Genomic DNA, 23,970 nt, shown 5'->3' with positions numbered 1-23,970 from the left:
ACCACTGAAATGGTTCAGGAACAGCATGGAGAGGATGTCTAGATGCATCTTGGACTCCCAGGTCACTGCTGGGAACTATGTTGTCCGAGTGGTACGCAACTTTTACAGACTGACAATAATACGCACAAAACCAAAGATAAAATCGATTTTAGAGGAAAAATTGTTAGGAAACATTCTTTCCTGTATATTTACTTGTATATAAAGTGCTGCCAAAAATTACAAGGAAGAAGCACTCCGATACAACCTGTATATCACATAAAGGAGGGTCTCATTCACATTGTGGTACAATTGTTCAGATAGTGGGACTCCTACACTCATAAAGCCTATGCAATAAGTCAGGCATGGCCAACCTGTGGTTCTCCAGCTGTTGTAAAACTACAACTCCCACCATGCCCTGCTGTAGGCTGATAGCTGTACACTGTCCTGGCATGATGAGAGTTGTAGTTTTGCAACAGTTGGAGAGCCTCAGGTTAGCCACCCCTGCACTAAGTTAAAGGGCTGCCAAAAATTACAAGGAACCGGCACTACAATACACCCTTTATTACACATAAAGAAGGGCATCCTACACACCCTTAAAAATTATGATTGATGGCCTGCTGGTGACCCTCAAAAACTATTGCAGCAAGGGCCTGCTGATCTGACCATCTAAAACCTTAGGGGCGAGTGCCTGCTGCTGATCTGACTTTCTAAAACATTAGGGGCGAGGATCTGCTGCTGAGATGACCCTCTAAAACATTAGGGGCGAGAGCCTGCTGCTGATCTGGTCATCTAAAACATTAGGGGTGAGGGCTTGTGGTGACCCTCTAAAATATTATGAACAAGGGCCTCCTGGTGACCCTCTAAAACATTATGGGCGATGGCCTGCTGGTGACCCGCAAAAACATTATGGGCAAGGGACTGCTGGTGACCCTCTAAAACGTTAGGAGCGAGGGCAGCCTAATAGGCATGTTGATATGATGAAGGAGGAGGATGAAAAAACGGAGATTAAACCATGTACCCTCTTTAGTGGTGGAGGGGGTGCTTGGGAATACAGTGTATTCAGTACACTTTAAAAGACACATTTAGAGTGCCTTTAAGTTCAGCATCTTTCCTCTGGTGGAGTAGAGAAGTCAGGGGCAATCCAGGCCTTGTTCATTTTTATAAGAGTCAACCGGTCAGCATTTTCAGATGACACGCAGATGCATTTATCAGTTATTATACCCCCAGCAGCACTAAATACAAGCTCTGACAAAACGCTGGTGGCAGGGCAGGCCAGCACCTCCAAGGCGTAGAGTGCTAGTTTGTGCCACGTGTTCAGCTTGGACACCCAATAGTTGTAAGGCACAGAGGGATCATTGAGGACGCTGACACAGTCTGCTACGTACTCCTTCACTGTGGAAGCATAAGGCAGGTCTCACCTTCCCCTCCACTATGTGAGCCTGGATAGCGCACCTGGATGCAATAATTGTGTAGCTGAAAATTTAAGAAAAATCCAGCTCCAAGATAGCGAATAATCATAGCTTTATTAGCAGTTAAAAATCTTCAAATGACAGTTTAAGTTCTGTTACGTGTTTCAGACCATAGGCAATTTGCGGTCCTTGCTCATGACACTCCTTCACTATCTTCCAAAATTTTTCCTTCCTTGTGACACTAGGCCGCGCATAAGATTGAGGGTGCTGGTGGGGTATTATAAAACTGTCCCAGACCTTGGAGATTGTTGCCTTGCCTCTGTTGGAACTGCTGTGTGTTCCCCTCATATCCCCTCCTCAGTTGGCCAAGGAATTGCGTACTCTGCTGCCAGCATTGTCAGCTGGAAATTTTTGGAGCAATTTTCCAAAAGGAACTTCTGTCACAACTGCGGATGGGGGAAACCCTCAGCCGTGCGATTTTAAACCTATGTGGAAGCTGCTTGGCCAGGACAACAGAATTAGGGAGCAGGTTACCTCCTACAGCGTCCCTAACTCTGACCCTGACTCCTAACTGTATGAGCCGAACAGATGGTAGGAGGGCTCATACTCAGGAACCTCGGGTCCCTACTAGCCCTCAGCAGATCCCTGAGCTAGGAGCTGGGTAAGACAACCTGTTCCTCCTAGACACGGAGGAACAGGAGTCTAAACTGGACAAACTGCAAGGAAGGGGAAACATAAAAGCCTATGGATATGGCAGGTGAGTGAAACCACTTCCACACCTACCTGCCACAGACACACTGACTGGATCCCGTGCTCACATGCTGAATGTCCATACCAAACATAAAAGGACACAGCACACACACATAAACACACAGGAACCCAGATCCATAGCTGCAGTAAGATAAGACATCACAAGAACATAAAATAAACATCACGCATAACTTTTATGGCCACAAGGGTGGCCCTCACTGGCAGATGGTATAAGAGACCAGGAGGATGACTCCAGCTTACAACAAGGCTGGAGTACCCCTCAGCTTCAGATCTCAGCAGAGGCTAAATAGCTCAAGTAGCCACACCCACACAGACACACAGTGGAAAGGGGATTAACCCTTCCAACGCCAGACAGGGTAGTGAAGCCACTTAAAGGGGAAGTGCACACACATACACATAAACCCTGTTTACACCAAACAGATAAAAGGCACAACTACAAAGACAGGTTGCCAAGTGCAACCGCATGCACCTGACAGCAAGCTGCCTAGCAATAGTGGCTGCTATACTGCCAATACAACATGTTGCCAGCGGCAACCACACGTGAGGCAACATACTTCAGCCCTCACTTGTGATTGACCACAAGACAAGACCGCAGGCAACTGCTTGCGGTTCCAGGAGTCACGGCCATGACCATGGTCGTGACACCTTCTGGTATTGCACCATTTTGCTCGTTCTCTCCACCACAGGAATGAGAGATGAGGAGTTCTCTTTGTAGCGGGGATCAAGAAGGGTGAGAAACCAGTAATCGGTGTTGGCCAAAATGCGTAAAATGCAAGGGTCACGGGAAAGGCAGCACAACATAAAGTCAGCCATGTGTGCCAGAGTCCCAACAGACAAGACTTTGCTGTCCTCATCAGGAGGATGACTCCCAATCTTCTCATCCTCTTACTCCTCTTCTACCCATCCACACTGAACAGATGGAATAAAACTTCCATGGGTACTACCCTCTGTAGAGGTCCTCCTCCTCATTATCATGAAGACGAACTGAGGATGGTCTGGCTATCACCCTGTGTACTGTCTTCCCCCATTTTCAACTCTTCCACATGCAAAATGTCCACCTTAATTGTGAGCAGCGAGCGTTTGAGTAGACACAGAAGTGGGATGGTTACGCTGATATTAGCGTTATCGCCGCTCACATCTGTGTTGATTCATCAAAGTTGCGTAAAACCTAACAGAGGTCAGACATCAATGCCCACTCATCGCTTGTGAAGAGCAGAAGCTGACTGGAAAGGCAACGACCATGTTTCAGCTGGTATTCCACAACTTCCCTCTGCTGTTCACAATGCGTGGCCAACATGTGGAATGTGTAGTTCCAGTGTGTGCTCACATCGCACAACAGTAGATGAGCTGGCAATTGCAAGCACTGCTGCAGCGTTGCCAGAGCGACGGAAGCTGTCGATAACTTTCAGAAATGGAGACACACACGGTGCACCTTCACCAGTAGCTCAGGAAAATTGGGGTAGGTTTAGAGAAACCACTAAACCACTAGGTTGAACACGTGGGCTAGGCATGGTATGTGTGTGAGCTTGCCGAGCTCCAAAGCCGCCACCAAGTTACGGCCATTATCAGACACAACCATGCCTGGTTGTAGGTTGAGTGGTGAGAGCCACAGCTTTGTCTGGTCCCTTATCCCCTGCCACAGCTCTGCGACGGTGTGTTGTTTGTCACCAAAGCAGATCAGTTTAAGTTTGCCTATTGCCGCTTCCCCACTGCAGTGCTACACTGCTTGCAGCTACTGACTGATGGATAACTGGTGCTGCAAGATGATAATTCAGAAGTGGAAGTGGAGGCGGAGGAGGAGAAGGGGGGTTGCAGCCACTAACGTAGGTGGTGGCGGAAACCCTGATGGAAGTAGGGCAAGCAATCCTTGGCATCAGTAGCACCTGTGCTATCCCAGGGTACGACTCGCTCCCAGCCTCCACAACGTTCACCCAGTGTGTGTCAGGGAAATTTTGCGTCCCTGGCCAAAAGTACTTGTCCATGTGTCATCCGTTAAGTGGACCTTCATAATAACTGCTTTGGTCAGGGCACCGGTGATGTTACGGGACACATGCTGGTGTAAGGCTGGAACTGCACACCGTGAAAAATATTGGCTGGGGACAGAGTAACGAGGGACGGCCACCGCCATCATGCTGCGGAAAGCCTCAGTGTCCACAAGCCTAAATGGCAACATTTCCAGGGCCAGCAATTTGGAAAGGTGCACTTTTAGTGCTATGGCCTGTGGGTGGGTGGCTGGGTATTTGCACTTTTGTTTAAAGGCCTGGGGTATAGACATTTGTATGCTGCGCTGGGACACACAAGTGGATGTGCTAGCTGATGATGCTTGTGAAGGTCCAGGTGCATGGCAGGAGGCATCTGGGACTGTGTCTTGGACAGGGGATTGGTCAGCATGTAACACAGAGGAGTTAGTGGTGTGACCCGCAGGCACTGATTGTGGACCCAGGCGTTCGGCCCACCTGTTAAGGTGCTTTGATGCCATGTGGCGGATCATGCTGGTGGTGGTGAGGTTGCTAGTGTTCACGCCCCTCCTCATTTTGGTATGGCAAAGGTTGCAAATGACAATTCTCTTATCGTCCGCACTTTCACCAAAAAGCGCCAGACTGCGGAACACCTACACCTTGGGAAGGGAGATTGCCACAAGAGGGTGCTCCAGGGAACAGTTGCAGGCTTGTTTGTTGTGGCACGCCTTCTCTCTTTTGCCACCCCACTGCCTCTTCTAGCCTATTGCGGTGCTGCGGATCCCTCCCCCTCTGTACTGCTGTCCTCGCTCGGCTTGCCACCTTCCCAGTTTGGGTCAGTGACTTCATCATCCACCACCTCCTCTTCCACTTCCTCACTCTGGTTATCCTCCTGACTTGTTGACCTAACAACAACCTCAGTTATTGACAACTGTTTATGATCCTCATCATGAACCTCTTGAGACACTAATTGTGGTTGACATATTGGCAACTATGTCTCATCATCATGATCCACCTCGTGAAACCCGAATTGCCATTCCCCACCGTCATCTTCTTGTGACTGTGGATGCTCAAGAGTTTGGGAATCAGGGCACAATATCTTCTCATGTCCCTTTTCAAGCGAGCTTGTCGAGAAGCCCCAATCAAGGAATGGCGATGAAAAGAGCTCCTCTGAATATCCGAGTGTGCGATCATTTGTTTGCCAAGATTCTCCATGGTGGGAGGAAGGAGTAACAGGGTGAGGATTCTGTTGACCAGACTCTTGGCTACTGAGACTGGACTTTGAGAAAGACAGGGTGGTTCCTAATCGCCTGGAAGCATTATCTGCTACAATCCAACTGACCACCTGGTCGCACTGGTCTGACTTCGAGAGTGGTGTCCTGCGCCGCCCTGCAAACTGGGACATAAAACTACAGGGTGGGCCATTTATATGGATACACCTTAATAAAATAGGACTGGTTGGTGATATTAACTTCTTGTTTGTGGCACATTAGTATATGTGAGGGGGGAAACTTTTTTTAAGATGGGTGGTGTGACTATGGCGGCCATTTTGAAGTCGGACATTTTGAATCCAACTTTTGGTTTTAACGTAACTTTATTCTTTCATGAGTTATTTACAAGTTTCTGACCATTTATAAAATGTGTTCAATGTGCTACCCATTGTGTTGGATTGTCAATGCAACCCTCTTCTCCCATTCTTCACACACTGATGATGTGTGCTCTTTATGCACTGAAGCTGGCACGTTCCCTGAGTTTTTCCAGCAAGATGGTGCACCACCACATTATGGGTGTCAGATCCGAGCATTCCTAGATGAACAGTTTCCTGGAAAGTGGATTGGTAGTCGTGGGCCACTTGAATGGCCCCCAAGGTCTCCCGATCTGACCCCCTTAGACTTTTATCTTTGGGGTGATCTGAAGGCAATTGTCTATGCTGTGAAGATACGAGATGTGCAGCACCTGAAACTACGGATACTGGAAGCCTGTGCTAGCATTTCTCCTGCGGTGTTGCTATCAGTGTGTGAAGAGTGGGAGAAGAGGGTTATACATTGACAATCCAACACAATGGGCAGCAAATTGAACACATTTTATAAGTGGTCAGAAACTTGTAAATGACTCATGAAAGAATAAAGTTACGTTAAAATCAAGCACATCATTGTTTTTCTCGTGAAATTCCCAATAAGTTTGATGTGTCACATGACCCTCTTCCTACTGAAAAAACTAAAGTTGGATTCAAAATGTCCACCATGGTCACCACCCATCTTGAAAAGTTTACCCCCTCACATATACTAATGTGCCACAAACAGGAAGTTAATATCACCAACCATTCCCATTTTATTAAGGTGTATCCATAAAAATGGCCCACCCTGTAGGTATTGTGGATGAGTGTGTTTTTTAGTGCTCTGGCAGCAGGCACTGTTTTACCGCGCCCAGGGCCATGGCCTCTGCGTGCACCTTTAGCAGCATGGCCACTTCTCCGTCCTTTACTGCTCACCTTGCACATATTAAATGGTATACATGCTTCCAAGTATGTCACACGTACAGTAGCGCAGGTTTTGTGTATGAGCAAATGAAGTGCAGAATGTCACAGATATTTAGGATGTGCACACGTTAAACAGGAGATGTAGCACAGATAATGTCGCTACCTGCAGCGTCTTTGAAAAAAGTACACTGAATGTCACAGATAATTTTAGGATGCGCAAACGTTATACAGGAGGTATAGCGCAAGTAATGTCTCTGTCACCAGCGGCAAAAAAAAAATTACCCTCAATTAATGTCACTGATATTTAGGATGTGCAAACATTATACAGGAGATGTAGTGCTGGTAATGTCGCTGTCACCAGCTCCAAACAATTGCGCTGAATGTCACAGATATTTAAGATGCGTAAATGTAAAATAAAAGATGTAGCAGAGGTTGCGTCCCTATCAGAAGCAGCACTAACAATTCCACGCAATTTAGCACAGGTTGCACTAATAATTATATTGCTGCCAGATACAACAATAGTCCTTTTAAGGACTTTTGGGTCTCTAACAAGTTTTTTCACAAAAATATTACTATTTCACTCCCTACACTATCTGTCCCTTCCTCAGCACAGCTCTCCCTGACTAAGGCTCCATTCACACGTCCGCAAAATGGTTCTGCATCCGTTCCGCAATTTTGCGGAACGGGTGCGGACCCATTCATTCTCTATGGGGACGGAATGGATGCGGACAGCACACAGTGTGCTGTCTGCATCCGCAATCGCGGAGCGCGGCCCCGATCTTCGCTAAAGATAGAACATGTCCTATTCTTGTCCCAGCTTGCGGACAAGAATAGGCATTTCTATGGGGGAGCCGGGCTGGTGTGTTGCAACACATCACGGACGTGTGAATGGAGCCTAAGACTGAGCCGAACACGTGTCATCAGGTGCAATATAGCATCCGATGATGAGTTCCGGCCGACTATTACAGTGAATGCCAGTACCCCCGTGCACGTTTATTGGCTGTGTAGTAGCCAACAAACATGTGAGGAGGCTCGAGTAAAATAAGTGTTCGGCAGAGCATGCCCAACACTAGTAATATGCTTTAATTGCTGAAATTGCAAATTTTTATTAGAAAAATAACCCTGAAGTGGCTCATTTTTGCATTAGCAGCTCTCCCCGTCTTCTATTTACTGAATTGTGGAGATGCCCTCCAGGCTGACTGCTGCTGCCCTCCCTACCTCTCACCTATCCCATATAGCCCTAAAACTGGCTTTGGATATATACAGTAGGCACATTTTGGAACATTTTAAGTCAAATTATAGACTAGTAAATGTAATCTGAAATCTTTCCGCAAAAAACTGAATATTGGTTACATCAGAAGACACAATGGCCCCTTTTTTATTCAGTTTTCCTTCATGCATAAAATTATGGGGATATCGGGAGCTAATATATGTCTATTTTATTTTTTCAGAAATCACTTGCCTGCAGATATTTTCTATGCTTTCAGACAGTCTTCTTGTTTTTCTTGCAGTAATGCTATGTGGTTTATGTGGATATTCAGATTTTTACAAACTAGAATGGATGAATAAAATTATCAGCTGGCAAGATCCGATCCTTGGATGTTTCAGTGAGACAGGTGAGATTTATAGTCGCCATTTCAGCTCTCTGCATACAGATAGTTCATCTATAGGTTTCATTATGTTACTCAGAGCAGCAATTCGGTTCCAGTAACAATTATTTTTTATTACAGAAAATTTCTCTTGAAGCAGGATTATTTTCAGCTAATTTGTAGAGAAAATGTATAATCACTGAGTTATTTGGAATTGATCATTATTACAATTTAACCAGAATCCTCTATAATTATATTTTTGATTATAAGTCAGTGTCACATATAAACCAATTAAGAGATCCAGTCTCCTCATTTAAATAGTTTGGCGTAGATGCAAACACCTGCCATCATTGTAAATGGCCAGGAACACTTAAAAGAGTCATTTTTACAAAAGTAACTCAGCATATTCATGGGTTTCAGAATGGATTACAGCAACTGTCATGATATTACACAAAGCTCTCATCATAATTCATTATATTATATACATTGGTGCTTGAAAGTTTGTGAACCCTTCAGAATTTTCTAGATTTCTGCAGAAATTTGACCTTAACCTTAGATTCACACATGTTCTAAAAGTAGATAAAGATAACCAAAGTCAAAAATATTAGACATAGTCATTTATTTGTTAAGGAAAATCATCAAATGTCTGTAGGTGGTAAAAGTATGTGAACTTTTGCTTTCAGTATCTGGTGTGAACCCCTTGTGCAGCAATAACTGTATTTAAACATTTCTGGTAATTGTTGATTAGTCCTGTACATCAGCTTGGAGGAATTTAAGCCCATTCCTCAGTACAAAACATCTTCAGCTCTGTTATGTTGGTGAGTTTTCTTCCATTAAGTGCTCGCTTCAGATACTTCAACTTTTAAGCATCATTCACACGTCAGTGTTTTGGTCAGCGATTTCCATCAGTGATTGTGAGCCAAAACCAGTATTGAAGCTTCCAATAAACATAAGGTATAAGGGAAAGATCTGCACCTCTTCTGTGTTTAGAACTGCACCTGGTTTTGGCTCACAATCACTGATGGAAATCACTGACAAAAACACTGACGCGTGAATGAGGCATTATATTGGATTAGAGTCAGGACTTTGACTTGGCTATTCCAACACTTTAACTTTATTGTTCTTTAACCATTCTTTGGTAGAATGACTTTTGTGCTTAGGGTCATCGTCTTGTTGCTTTTTTGAGATTCAGCTCACAGACAGATGTCCTGACATTTTCCTTCAGAATCTGTTGGTATAATTTATAAATCATCGTTCCATCAATTATGGCAAGTTGTCGTGGGCCAGATGTAGCAAAAGTGGCCCAAACCATGATGCCACCACAATTTATAGATAGGATGACAACATTTATATGCTGGAAATAAGTGTTTTTCTTTTTTGAAACATAATGCTTCTCACTTATACCAAAAAGTTCTATTTTGGTCCAATCCATCCACAACACATTGTTTCAATAGCCTTCTGGCATGTTCCAGTGATAATTGGCAATCTGCAGATGGGCAGCAATGTTCTTCTGCTATGCACACCATTTGTGTTTTGTGTTCTCCTAATGGTGGACTCATGAAGATTAACATTAGCTAATGTGAGAAAGGCCTTAGCTGCTTAGAGTTTTTCTTGGGTTCCCTTTTGACCTTGCAGACTGTTAGACGTCTTGCTTTTGGATTGATCATTGCTGCTTAGCACCTGGAATGCATGTTTTCTCCATTAGTTTTTCTTCCTTTGTTTGGTCAGATTGCAGTTAAACTATTACAAATGTCTGTCTGTGTTCTGTAACCCTTGCACTGAAAATAATTCTGCTTTCATGACCCAGAGTAAAGAGCACTAAACACATAAATGGCTACAGTAAATCAAGGTTTCCATGTAATGTCATTCAAAATTCATCCTAGGACATGAGTTAGATTCAGAGAATGCTGCCAATGAGAATCCCTTTCCAAAAAGGGTAAAAAGAAGAGAGAGAATGTTTTTAGGTAAGTTGAAGAAAAAATATATATTCATTATTATCATAATCTCCTACTGTAGTCTTTAACAGTTTGCCTTATTTTTTTGCCCCATAAACATATAATATGGCTCCTGTGGGAATTCGCTCTGGTAGGCAGGGTAAGCGGACGCAAAACAGAGGCAAAAAAACTGTTTGTAAAACAAAACTTCAGTGTTTATTCACACACAAGGCAAAAACAAAACATTTTTCAGTCTTAGTGTTCGTTCACACAAAGCAAAGTCCAAAGAACGAAATAGTCACCTTGTTAGCAGGTTTTTCCAGCGGTCCAAAGCAGGCTTTAGGGGGCCTGTTTCTTCGCATGCGGCTCTCAGCCCTCTAGCGCAGCACCATGCCTCAGATCCCAAAACAGAGACACTTGCTGCTGAGCCCAGCTGTCTTTTAAGGACAGCTAGGTGTTTCAAAACCCAGACCGGTGTTTGACCACACCTAGCTGCAAATCAGCCCAGTAGCACACACTGGGAGGAAAATGCCTGTCCTCCCAGACCATACCCTTCACTGTGTCACATACCCCTCCCCCTTTGTTCAACCCTGAGGGGGTGAACACTCACCAGACAATGTACTCAGGACAGGGCATTCAGCGTTTCCATGTAACTGGCCTGCCCTGTGTTCCACTGTAGATTTAAAGTTCTGTAGGGACAGGAACCATCAAGTGACCCAGGCATTTCTGTCTTTGGCCTGGATCATCCACCTGAGAGCCACTTCATAGCCAGGCACTCTCTCCACTGTACTGTACCTGGTCTTGGCTGGGGTGAGCTTACAGCTGAGGAAGACAACGGGATGCTCCTCCCCGTTGACTTCCTGGGACAGTACAGCACGGAGGTCCACCTCGGAAGCATCCGTCTATACTATAAAATCCCGCTTGAAGTCGGTACGTCACCAAAACCGGGGACCCACATAGGGCCGATGTCACCGCCAGACATCTGAGAAGCTCTGACAGACGTTCTTCAGAACCTCCTGCTTGAGGTTCTTTTCTTTTGCTTTCATTTTGTCATCTCGTTTCCCTCTCTCAGCTGTCATCTAGTTGCACTAATTGCATCCCTTTAAATCCCCTCCCATACTGCATCACTTTGCGGTTTATACAACTTCCTGGACTGTGCTGATGCTAGAAGCTGCTACTGCTGCATCCACAAGATAAGTCTGTTCCTTTATTTTTGTTTTCCTGTGGTCTTGATCCTAGGTGACCCTGACTCCATCAGTATTAAGTGTAGGGAGCCGGTGGTCATGTCCCCTCACTATTATAGGGTGTTCAGGTGTCATACAGTCGAGGAACGAGGGTATGCAATTATCTCCCATAGAGATTTTTGCATAGGCTGAGCAGTAAGGGAGAGTGCTAGGGCTGTTACAGGGCTTACCCTTTTGTTCCTTAGTTTTGGATCAAGTCAGTCGGCTCTTCATTTGTGTCTTCTATTTTTCTGCAACACTATCCGTGACAGCTGACTTCAAAGCGGAGAATGCCTCTTCTGCCTGATCATCCCAGCAAACAATCATAGACTTATGTCCCTTCAAAAGTCCTTTCAATGACGCGGCTATCAAAGCAAAGTGCGGGATGAACCTAATGTAATAGCCCACCATCCCCAGGAATGACTTTACTTGCCTAGAGGTGACAGGTCGGAGCCAATTCCGTATTGCCTCCATTTTGTTTACTTGGGATTTGATGACTCCGTGCCCAATGACATACCCAAGATATTTAGACTCTTCTAACCCTATCACACACTTTTTTGGGTTAGCAGTCAAGCCAGCCTTCCTAAGGGAGTCCACCACAGCTTGTATCTTAGGTAGGTGACTTTCCCAGTCGGTACTATGGATAACAATATTGTCTAGGTACACAGAAGCATACTGATGATATGGATGGAGTACAATGTCCATTAGCCTTTAAAACGTGGTGGGACTGCCATGTAGACCAAAGGGGAATAGCTTATACTGATACAGCCCCTCTGGTGTGATGAAAGCCATTTTCTCCTTGGTAGCCTCCGTCAAGGGTACCTGCCAGTACCCTTTGGTGAGGTCCAAAACAGAGAAATACCGGGTTTGACCTAACTTCTCAATAAGCTCATCCGCTTGGGGCATGGGATACGCGTCAAACTTGGAAACCTCATTAAAGGGGTTTTCTCCACAGGCTATTTCATACTTACCTGGTCCCGGTGCGCCTTCCACTTCCTGGTTTCGGCACTCGGCAGGGGGCGGGCTCCATCTTCATTGCTGTCTTCTCCCGGCCGAGTCCGCGCATGCGCCCTGGTGACTTCTTCCTGGCCAGTATAGTATACTGGCCAGGAAGAAGTCACCAGGGCACATGCGCGGACTCGGTGTGCGCATTCAGTACAGCGCGCGGCCAGCCGGGAGAAGAAAAGAAAAGTCGTCTGCGCACACGCGGCCACCGCGATTCCTGAGAAGAGCGGTGGCCGTAACCAGGGGAGACGGAAGACAACAGTCAGGTAAGTATAGGTTTATTTTTTTTCTAAGGGGTGGGGATTTGTTAATAAAATATATTTAGAAAAATGATCACTGTTAAATCATTAACAGATTTAACAGTGATCATTAAGATGATAATACCCCTTTAAGATTGCGGAAGTAGCTACAGAATCGTAACGTCCCGTCTGGCTTGGGTATTAAGACTATTGGACTGGCCCATTCACTTTTTGACTCCTCGATGACGTCTAGCCGCAGCATTAGCTGCACTTCCTCAGCGATGGCTTGCGAGCCTCAGGTACCCGGTATGGCTTTAACTGTACTTTTGCCTGACGCTCAGTGACAATGTCATGCCAGATTGCGGAAGTGCATCCAGGGAGGAAACTGAAAGTGAGTCATATTCTGACCCATGTTTGCAGATCAGACTTGCCAATTTATTGAAAAAAATCTGATGGAACACATACGTTTGCTATCAGTTTTTCATGGATCTATTTGTATATAAAAAATATGGATTCATTCATGTGAATGAGCTCTTATACCTCATGGAGGTACCATATGGAGATGCACCGAGTGCCTACAGTTCCCTAATACAGGCACATTGGTACTTTGTGTGCCTCCATAAAGCTCTCAGCAAACAACTGCTCAAAACAAGTAACCTATGTATGTGAACATTATTCTACATGGTACAGATACATTTGATGATCCAAATTAAAAGTGCTCAGATTGCCCTGAAAAGTCATGTATCTGGGGCAGAAGTGTATCCAATTCTTTTCAGGCACTTTAACTCAAAGACAACATTAGTAATGTCACAGTGACAAACAGTACTTGGCTATGGGTAAATGCATGGGTAGCAGTGTCAGATTCTGTATGTTTTTAAAAGTAAAAGTCCAAAAATTATCCCTTTTTGGTGCAGATGTCTTGATCTTTTGACTTTTGATCTGTAAAATGGCAAATGCAATTTTGAGCCGTTCACCCGAATCGAATCGCAAAAGCCAAAGTTTTGGGAAGTTGTAAATGAATCTCATCTTTAGTCACCGCCTAGTTTATTCATTTATGTACTGTATTTGTGCCACTGGTAATTATTGCATTTTTTTTCTATAACGTACTAATACATTTTCTGTTTGCCCACAGATGTATGCCTGAGCCACAAGACAGCAGTGGCAGTAGGAGCCCTCGGGGGGTTTCTGTATTTCTTTACATTCATGTGACTTATTGTAATAAAACAATGTAAAGTAATGTACTCAAATAAAAATGCTAAAAAGTTTGTTTTATTGCATACTGCAGGAATTATTTAGTATACTACTAGAACCTACTTTATGCAGGGTACATTATTGACAACTTAATTTCCTTTTATTTGTCAGAAAGCTGTACATACTGCATGTAGAATATGCAGAAAAATAAACACATACATAATAGTAGAAGGGTTATATCTAATGTCCTTACTATTTACCAAAGGAATGATTCATAACTGAACTGAAAAGGTATTTTCTTTAAAGGTCATGTTTGTCCTCCCCTCCATTCATTTTAAGGGACTGCCAGAGCTAGCCGAGTACAAGCACCTGGCTATATCTGGGAGCCCCATAGATCTCTGGGAATATGGGCCCCCATTCTCGTGATTGGCAGGGGGCCACAGTGTTGGTCTCTCCTCCTGAAGCCCTCTACTCCACAGATCAGACATTTATGCTCTATCTTGTGTAAAAGGGATACACTGTTGTAATGGAACAATCCTTTTAAAGGGGTTTTCCAGGCACCTGATATTCATGACCTATCCTCAGGATAGGCCCTTAAATGGGTTGTCTCATCTCAGACAATGGGGGCATATTGCTAGGATATGCCCCTATTTGTCTTATAGGTGTGGGCACCTATATGGAGAACGGATCCCCGAAAGTGGTGGAGGGCAGCCGAAAATGGTAGAGGGCAGCCGCCCTACATTTATTTTTAATGGGGCCGCTGAAAATAGCCGAGTGCTGGCTCAACTATTTCCATCGGGCACATAGAAGTGAATAGAAGCGGTGACCAGTAATGCCCAGTGTGCTCCCATTCACTTCTATAGGGATAGCGCTTGGTGGGGGCCAGACCGGAATCCTCCAGCCAACACCTTGCATGGCTCTGTCACCTATATAGGTGCGGATCCCAGCATTGGGACCCCCACCTATAATGGGGGCATATCCTACAGATAGGCCCTGTGAGAGACAGGATTTTATTTTGTCTCTCTGCTGTAGTACACATTATTCTCCACTAGAAATCAATTAAGTGCCTCGTGCACATTTTCTTTGTTCTAAGATCATTAGTGAAAGAAAGGAGGAGTTAAGTTGCTAGTTTCAAATGTGCCAATCAAACTCAGGAATAAAGTTAGTAAACTACTCCCTTTTTGTCACAGAGCCAATAAACTTTCATCTAGGACCACCCTTTTCTCTACCTCATATTGCCTATATAAGTGTATGTAACTGTAATAAAGCACTGCATATTTTCCATGATACCAGCCTGTATTGGTCTCATTGAGAAAGCTGTATGAGCTCATACTTATAATTCTAACTGATTTGGAGCCACACAAAGAAGAAGTGTGTCGTAGAATTTGCGACAACAGCCCCCATTGTCTGAGATGAAACAACCCCTTTAATATTCACAGTGCTATTTCCAGCATCAGAGGCTGCAAGAAAAAGATGATCAGTGAGTGTGTGGAGTAGAGATGAGCGAATTTCTCAAATTCAATTCGGCTGGTTCAACGAATTGTCCCCAAAAAATGCACTTTAATCCGAATTTATTTGCGGCGAATTGCGTTAAAAAATGGCTATTTCCGGGATGCAGAGAGCCTTTATATGCATGTAGAACACTGTGCCTTGCAGTAACATGCATAGGGAGTGTGCTGGGGTAGTGAAATAATACTGTCAGTCAGTATGACATGCAGATGCCAGACGTCGCTATTAAAATCACTGCACACTTCACTTATTTGGGCGGTCACAGGGCCAAAACTGACCAAATAACTCAAGTATTAACTCAGTTCTACAGGTCCATGTTAGCGTCAAGAAGGATAGAGAGTGGCAAAATGACACAGTGTGAAGTTCACAGCAGTATGACAAGGCCACAGAGTGGCACAATGACAGAGTCTGGAGTTGGTGGCAGCATCAGGAGGCTACAGAGTGGCTCAATGACAGAGATTCTGGAGGTGGCGGCAGCATGAGGAGGCCAGAGTGGCACAATGACAGAGTGTGCAGTTTGCAGCAGTATGAAAAAGCCACAGGGTGACACAATGAATGAGTCTGGAATTGGCGACAGCATCAGGAGGCCACAGACATGCAGATGCCAGACGTCGCTATTAAAATCACTGCACACTTCACTTATTTGGGCGGTCACAGGGCCAAAACTGACCAAATAACTCAAGTATTAACTCAGTTCTACAGGTCCATGTTAGCGTCAAGAAGGATAGAGAGTGGCAAAATGACAGTGTGAAGTTTGCAGCAGTATGATAAGGCCACAGAGTGGCACAATGACACAGTGTGAAGTTCGCAGCAGTATGACAAGGCCACAGAGTGGCACAATGACAGGGTCTGGATAAAAGACTGAGGGCACAGATTGTTGAGAAATACGCAGATGTAAAGTTATCTGTAGAGCTGTATGACGGTAACCTGCCGATTAATGCAGCCCTCAAAAGCAAGTTGGGTTTGTCAGTTCCAAAACCTAAATTAGATCATGGGGCAGGTGATAAGTCCAAGACCTTCAAGTAGCAACAGCATGATACCACAGAGTGGCAAGGTGACATAGTGTGGAGATGACAGAATTAGGATTCCACATAGTGGTACAATGACAGAGTCTGGATAATATACTGAGGGCACAGATTGTTGAGAAAGATGCAGATGGAAAGTTATCTGTACGACGGTAACCTGCAGATTAATGCAGCCCTCAAAAGCAAGTTGGGTTTGTCGGTTCCAAAACCTAAATTAGATTGTGGGATGGGTGATTAGTCTAAGGTCTTTTAAGCGCATCATTATAAAAATGAGTGGCAAGGTGACAGTGTGAAGATGGCAGCATTAGGAGGTCACATAGTGGCATGGTGACAGTGTTGAGATGGCAGCAACATGATACCACAGAGTGGCACAGTGAAATAGCGTGGAGATGGCAGCAACAGCAGCAGCAAGATACCACAGAGTGGCAAGGTGACAGTGTTGAGATGGCAGCAACAGCAGCAGCAAGATACCACAGAGTGGCACGGTGACAGTGTGGAGATGGCAACAACAACAGCAGCATGATACCACAGAGTGGCAAGGTGACATAGTGTGGAGATGGCAGCAATAGCATGATACCACAGAGTGGCAAGGTGACATATTGTAGAGATGTCAGCAACAACAGCAGCCAGCAGCATGTTACCACAGAGTGGCAAGGTGATATAGTGTGGAGATGGAAGCATCAGGAGGACACAGAGTGGCATGGTGACATGGTGTGGAGATGGATGATCTAATCTGCTGCATCAGGCATCGGTGGGTGGAAATCCATGCCTGATTCATCTTGACAAAAGTAAGTCTCTCCACATTTTGGGTGGACAGGCAAGTTTTTGGGCTAACTATGGCCCCCGCCGCACTAAACACCCACTCTGATGCCACACTACTGGCCTGGCAGGACAGTTTTTCCAGAGCAAACTTGCGGGCACAATCCAGTTTGGCTGCCTAGTAGTCCAGCAGATGTTCAATGTGGGGTGGCAGGGTGCTGTCCAAGTATGCCACCACAAGCTGGTTCAGGTCCTGCTCCAGGTGTACCTGCTGCTGCTGAGTAGTTTCTTCACTATGCAGGTGAAGAAAGCTGCTCATCATGGACTCTAGACTCAGGCTGCTGCTGATGGAGCTGCTACTGTTCCTACCACTTCACCCCTCCCCAGCAGCCATGGCAGTGGAATGTGAGCGCAGAGGGCACCCAAAGTCAGACCTGCAAGAGGATGGACGATGGCACAGATAGGCAGAGGCCAACTGACATAGGATGTCTCTGTAGTACTTCAGTTTTTCCTCCCTCTCAGTGGGTCTAAAAAAGGCCGCCATTTTGGAATGGTAACGAGGGTCCAAAATGGTGGAGAGCCCGAAGTCATCCCTTTGGCGAATGGTGACAATTCTGCTGTCGCTACACAAACAAGTGAGCATGCAGCAAGCTATTTGTGTAAGTGACTCTGAGGGATTCCCTGCATACATCTCCACTGCATACAGCCACAGTGTGTCTGGGTCCTTTGTCTTGTCTTCCTCATCGCCCTCTTGCTACTCCGGCTGCTCCTGCTCTCCTGTCACCGCAGTAGAAAAACCACTCAATTAGCTACATATTGCCTGTGCTCCAATGTCCTCCTCCCCCCCTCCTCCTCTTCCATTTAAGCCCCCACAGGGCTCACATGGCCGTGAGATCTAGGCGCCATGTCTCCAGTCCCCTGACAAGCCATATTCACCAGCATCTGTTCCAGGGCATGAAGCAGTGGAATGACGGCGTTCATCCCATAGTCCTGGCGATTGACAAATAACGTGGCCTCCTCAAAGGGCCTGAGCAAACGGCAGGTGTCACGCATGAGCTGCCACTGGCTGACATCGAAGTTACAAAAGGGAGTACTCCTATCCGCTTGGATCATCAAGAAATCGATGATGGCCTTTCTCTGTTCGTACAGTCGGTTCAACATATGAAGGGCGGAATTCCAACAGGTGGAAACGTCGCATATCAGCCTATGTTGGGGGATGTCGTTCTGCCACTGCAGCTCAAGGAGGGTGTGCTTTGCGGTGTATGAGTGGCTGAAGTGCATGCAAAGTTTCCTGGCTATTTTTAGGATGTCTTGCAGACTTCAGGAACCGCTTGACAACCAGATTGAACACGTGTGCCATGCAGGGCGCATGGCTCAGCCTTACTTGACGGAGGGCCGACAACATTTTCTTCCCATTGTCGGTCACCATGGTTTCGATTTTTAAGTTGTCGCAGAGAAAGCCAGCTGTCGATTTCTTTATGAAGGACACGGAGCAGTTCCTCCCCTGTGTGACTACGTTCAGCCAGGCAAACCAGGTGCAGAACCGCGTGACACTGCCGTGCCCTGCACATGTGGAATGCTGGAGGGGCACTGTCCCTACAGTGGAGGCTGAGGATATGGTGGAGGATGAGGTGGCAGAAGCAGACATTGTTGCAGGACAAATGGTGTGACAATGTGGAGGCGGAAGTGGCATCACCTGGCCAAGTTGCTGGTGTGGCTGTGCAGGAACCACATTCACCCAGTGGGCCAAAAAGGACATGTATTGTCCCTGACCGTAGTTACAGCTCCACACGTCGGCGCTACCATGCACTTTGGCAGACACAGACAGGCTCAAGGGCTGGCCCACCTTTTTTACATACGTGTGTAGGGCTGGTACTGCCTTTTGTGAAAAGAAATGACAGCTTGGGACTCTCCACCTCGGCTTGGCACAAGACATCAGTTCTCTGAAAGGTGCAGAGTCCACCACTTGGAAATGGAGGGACTGCAGCATCACCAACTTGGCCAGGAGCACGTTGCGTGCATGCAGACTGCTGTCTCTTGGCAATCGCTTCAGTGATTGATTGCTGCGGAATGACTGGCGAGGAAAAGGAGAAGGAGGAGCAGGAGCTTCAGGACCAGCAGACGATAGGACAGACAGACAGCTCCCTTCTGCTGAACCGGTGGAGCCTTGACTGCCTGCGATGGGCTACGACAGGCTGGACCATCACATCAGAGCCACAATTATCCCGGGCCACTTTATGGTGTTGCTGCATATGTTGTCGCAGGGCAGTGGTGCCAACATTGGCCCCCTGGCCACTCCTTACGTCTGTCCACAGATTCGACATATGGCCATGTTCACCTCCCCCGGAGTCTTGACAAAAGACTGTCACACCGCCGAGTAGCTGATTTTACCCCCAGCACTCTGTCCGAGGTCACTTGGGATAAATTGGATGATGTCACGGAAGGTGTACAGGAAACAAGACAATGCAAAATGAATATATGACTCGCTGGATCCAAAACTAAGGAACAAAAGGGAGACCTCTGCATAAGACCTGGCACTCTCCCTGACTGCTCAGCCTATGGTGGATGATCGCATATCCTCGTACCTCGACTATATAACACCTGAACACCCTACAATAGTGAGGGGACACGACCACCGGCTCCCTACACTAGACACGGAGGGAGTCAAGGTCACCTGGGATCCAGCAAACATAAAATCACAAATTAATGTACAACACTTATCTTGTAGAAGACTGGGAAATAGGATCAGCATGCACACACACTCCAGGAAGTTGTAAAAAACCACACACTAATGCATTATGGGGAGGAATTTAAAGGGATGCAATTAGTCCAACTACAACAGCTGAGAGAGGCAGACGAGATGAGGAACTGAAAACCAAAACAAAGAAGCTCAAGGAGGAGGTACTGAAAGGCATCTGTCAGAGCTTCTCAGATGTTTGGTTGTGACAGTACCCCTCCCTCTACGAGTGGACTCCGGACACTCAGAGCCCACCTTCTCAGGATGGGACCTATGGAAAGCCCTGATGAGACGAGTGGCCTTAATGTCCGTCACCGGGACCCACATCCTCTCCTCAGTACCATAACCCTCCGAATGAACGAGATACTGGAGAGAACCTCGGACAACACGAGAATCCACAATGCTAGAGACCTGAAATTCAAGATTACCATCAACCATAATCGGAGGAGGAGGCAAAGGCGAGGGTACAATGGGTTGAACATAAGGTTTTAATAAGGAGTTATGAAAAACATTATGGATCTTCCAAGTCTGAGGAAGATCAAGACGATAGGCAACAGGATTGATGACAGACAGGATTTTGTAAGGCCCAATAAACTTAGGACCCAACTTCCAGGAGGGAACCTTCAATTTGATATTCTTGGTAGACAACCACACCAGATCACCAACATTCAGGTCCGGTCCAGGCACACGTCTCTTATCTGCCACACGCTTATATCTCTCACTCATGCTCTTTAGATTATCCTGAATCTTTTGCCAAATCGATGACAAAGAAGAGGAGAATCTGTCCTCATCAGGTAAACCAGAAGACCCCTCTCCCGAGAATGTCCCAAACTGCGGATGAAACCCATATGCACCAGAAAATGGTGACTTATCAGAGGACTCCTGACGACGGTTATTTAAAGCAAACTCGGCAAGGGACAAAAAAGAACACCAATCCTCCTGATTCTCCGCCACAAAACAGCGCAGATACGTCTCCAGATTCTGATTGACGCGTTCTGTCTGGCCATTCGACTGCGGGTGGAAAGCAGAAGAGAATGACAACCGAACCCCCAATCGAGAACAGAAAGCCTTCCAGAATCTGGAAACAAACTGCGTGCCCCTATCAGAGACTATGTCTGAAGGAATACCATGCAATTTGACAATGTGATCAATAAATGCCTGCGCCAGCGTCTTAGCATTGGGCAAACCAGGAAAAGGGATGAAATGCACCATTTTGCTAAAACGGTCCACCACCACCAGAATCACAGTCAGAATCACCAGAACGAGGCAGGTCCGTAATGAAGTTTATGGACAGATGTGTCCAAGGACGGGAAGGAATGGGTAAGGGAAGGAGAGGACCTGATGGCCGTGAATGAGGGACTTTGGCACGAGCGCAAGTCTCGCAGGCTGCCACAAAACCCTCAACCGACTTACGAAGCGCAGGCCACCAGAATCTCCGACTGATGAGATCCACTGTGGCTCTTGCCCCCGGGTGCCCAGCAAGGATCGTATCGTGGTGTTCCTTAAAAATCTTGTGTCTTAAAGCGAGAGGCACAAACAACCTCCCAGGAGGACAAAGATCAGGAGCCTCTGACTGGGCTGCCTGCACCTCTGCCTCCAATTCAGGAAAAAGAGCAGAGACTACCACACCTTCAGCCAAAATGGGACCCGGGTCTTCAAAATTCCCACCTCCAGGAAAACAACGTGACAGGGCATCTGCCTTCACATTCTTAACCCCAGGGCGGAACGTGACAACAAAATTAAACCTTGAAAAGAACAAAGACCATCTGGCCTGTCTCGGGTTCAGACGCTTGGCTGACTCCAAGTAGGCCAGATTTTTATGGTCAGTAAACACGGTAATAGGGTGTCTGGCTCCCTCTAGCCAATGGCGCCATTCCTCAAAAGCCAACTTGATGGCCAACAATTCCCTATCTCCCACATCGTAATTTCTCTCTGCGGAGGAGAGTTTCTTTGAGAAAAAGGCACACGGTCGCCATTTGGCAGGAGAGGAACCCTGAGACAAGACCGCACCCACACCCACCTCAGAAGCATCAACCTCAACTATGAAGGGTAGGGAAATATCAGGTTGTACCAAGATGGGAGCGGAAGCAAAACTCTCCTTGATATTAGAAAATGCCTTACGCGCCTCTACCGACCAGGAAGAAAAATCTACCCCTTTTCTGGTCATATCAGTGAGTGGTTTAACAATAGAGGAATAATTCAAAATAAACTTCCTGTAATAATTGGCAAAGCCCAAAAAACGCATCAGCGCCTTCTGATTCTCAGGAAGCTCCCACTCAAGCACAGCGCGGACCTTCTCGGGGTCCATGCGAAAACCAGAAGCGGAGAGAAGAAACCCCAGAAATTGAATTTCTGGAACCGCAAACACACATTTTTCCAGTTTATAATTTATTCTCCCGCAGGATGAGCAAGACCTGACGTAAGTGTTCCTTATGAGTTTTGAAATCAGGAGAAAAAATCAAAATGTCATCCAAATACACTAATACAAATTTTCCCATTAAATGATAAAAAATGCTGTTCACAAAATGCTGAAAAATGGCTGGGGCATTTATCAAACCAAAAGGCATAACCAAATTCTCAAAATGGCCCTCAGGGGTATTGAAGGCTGTCTTCCATTCGTCTCCAGACAAGGTCTTAAAGAACCATCTTTTTTCTTAACAAAGAAAAAACCAGCGGCAACAGGTGACTTCGAGGGTCGTATGTGTCCTTTTCTCAGACACTCAGAGATATAAGCACGCATAGCGACCCTTTCAGGTTGGGAAAGATTGTATAAACGAGATTTAGGCAGCTTGGCGCCTGGGATGAGATTAATAGGGCAATCGTACTCCCTGTGCGGGGGCAAATCCTGAACTCCACTCTCAGAGAATACATCTGAAAATTCAGAGAGAAAAGGTAGTACAGTCTTAGTAGAAACCTCAGAAACAGATGTCGTGAGGCAATTCTCTCTGCAAAAGTCACTCCAACCATTTATTTGCCTCGCTTGCCAATCAATGGTGGGGTTATGTTTAGTGAGCCAGGGTAGCCCCAACACAAGAGGAGTAGGTAATCCGCTAAGGACGAAACATGACACATCCTCAACATGAGCATCACTCACAATTAAACGAATATTGTGAACTATGCCCTTTAATGATTTCTGAGAAAGTGGAGCGGAATCAATAGCAAAAACAGGAATATCCTTTCCCAAAGTGCATACCTGAAAACCATGAGTTATTGCAAAATTATTATCAATAAGATTGACAGCTGCTCCACTATCTACAAAAATCTCACAAAAAAATGTTCTTGCTCTCTAGCGCCACCCTGGCAGGCAGGACAAAACGGGAACTACAAGCAAACGGAAAACCTTCAATTTCCACCTCAACCCTGCCAATAGTAACAGATGGAACATTTTTAAAAGATTTTTTCCTTTTTGTTTCTTTATTACTCCCAGAAAACTGCCTGAATCTCCTAGAGGGACAAACATTTGCCAAATGATTTATACCTCCACAACAAAAACAAACCTTCCCATTCGGGCTGAATCTTCTATTGTCAGGGGCAATCAACCCCAGCTGCATGGGCTCCTGCTCAGAAGGGGCTGACAGCGACTGAGACCCCTGCGCACAGAATGAGACTGCTGCACTGTCCTGGGACTGAGTATGACAGGAAGGAGAGATCTCTCCTCTCTCTCTAAGACGGCTGTCAATACGAACGGCCTGAGACATAGCAGAGTCCAAGGAGATAGGCCTCTCATGAAAGGCAAATGCATCTTTTGCACCTCTGAAAGACCATGGCAAAATTGACTTCGGAGTGCAGCATCATTCCAACCAGTATCAGCTGCCCATCTCCGAAATTCTGAGCAGTATATCTCTGTGGATTGTTTACCCTGGCATAACAGACGCAGTCTAGACTCAGCCAAAGCACCACGATCCGGATCATCATATATCTGACCCAGGGCTAAAAAGAATTCATCCACTGAACGGAGGGGCCGTGCCCCCACCGGCAGCGAAAAGGCCCACGACTGAGCGTTACCCCTGAGCAGCGATATAATGATCCCCACCCTCCGTTCCTCATCACCAGAGGAATGGGGAAGAAGGCTAAAATGGAGTTTGCAAGTTCTCTGAAACGCACAAAATTCTCACTACCCCCGGAGAACGTATCCGGGAGCGAGATCTTAGGCTCAGAACAAA

At 46.0% G+C, this 23,970-nt stretch overlaps 1 protein-coding gene across 1 annotated transcript in view; it reads left to right on the top strand.

Annotated features, from left to right (window-relative positions):
- The window catches only part of C8H16orf89 (chromosome 8 C16orf89 homolog), an 88,122-nt gene extending 74,284 nt beyond the window's left edge, over nt 1-13,838 (top strand). Inside the window, exons 4-6 of the mRNA XM_044304871.1 lie at nt 8,108-8,212; nt 10,069-10,149; nt 13,719-13,838. Of these exons, the coding sequence (XP_044160806.1) occupies nt 8,108-8,212; nt 10,069-10,149; nt 13,719-13,795 (263 nt within the window). The 3' untranslated portion in view covers nt 13,796-13,838. The remainder of the gene's footprint in view (nt 1-8,107; nt 8,213-10,068; nt 10,150-13,718) is intronic.
- Nucleotides 13,839-23,970: the final 10,132 nt, after the last annotated feature.

This window comes from Bufo gargarizans, chromosome 8, assembly GCF_014858855.1.
Source record: "Bufo gargarizans isolate SCDJY-AF-19 chromosome 8, ASM1485885v1, whole genome shotgun sequence".
Classification (NCBI taxonomy): Eukaryota; Metazoa; Chordata; class Amphibia; order Anura; family Bufonidae; genus Bufo; species Bufo gargarizans.
This window is presented reverse-complemented; position numbering and strand designations above follow the sequence as displayed.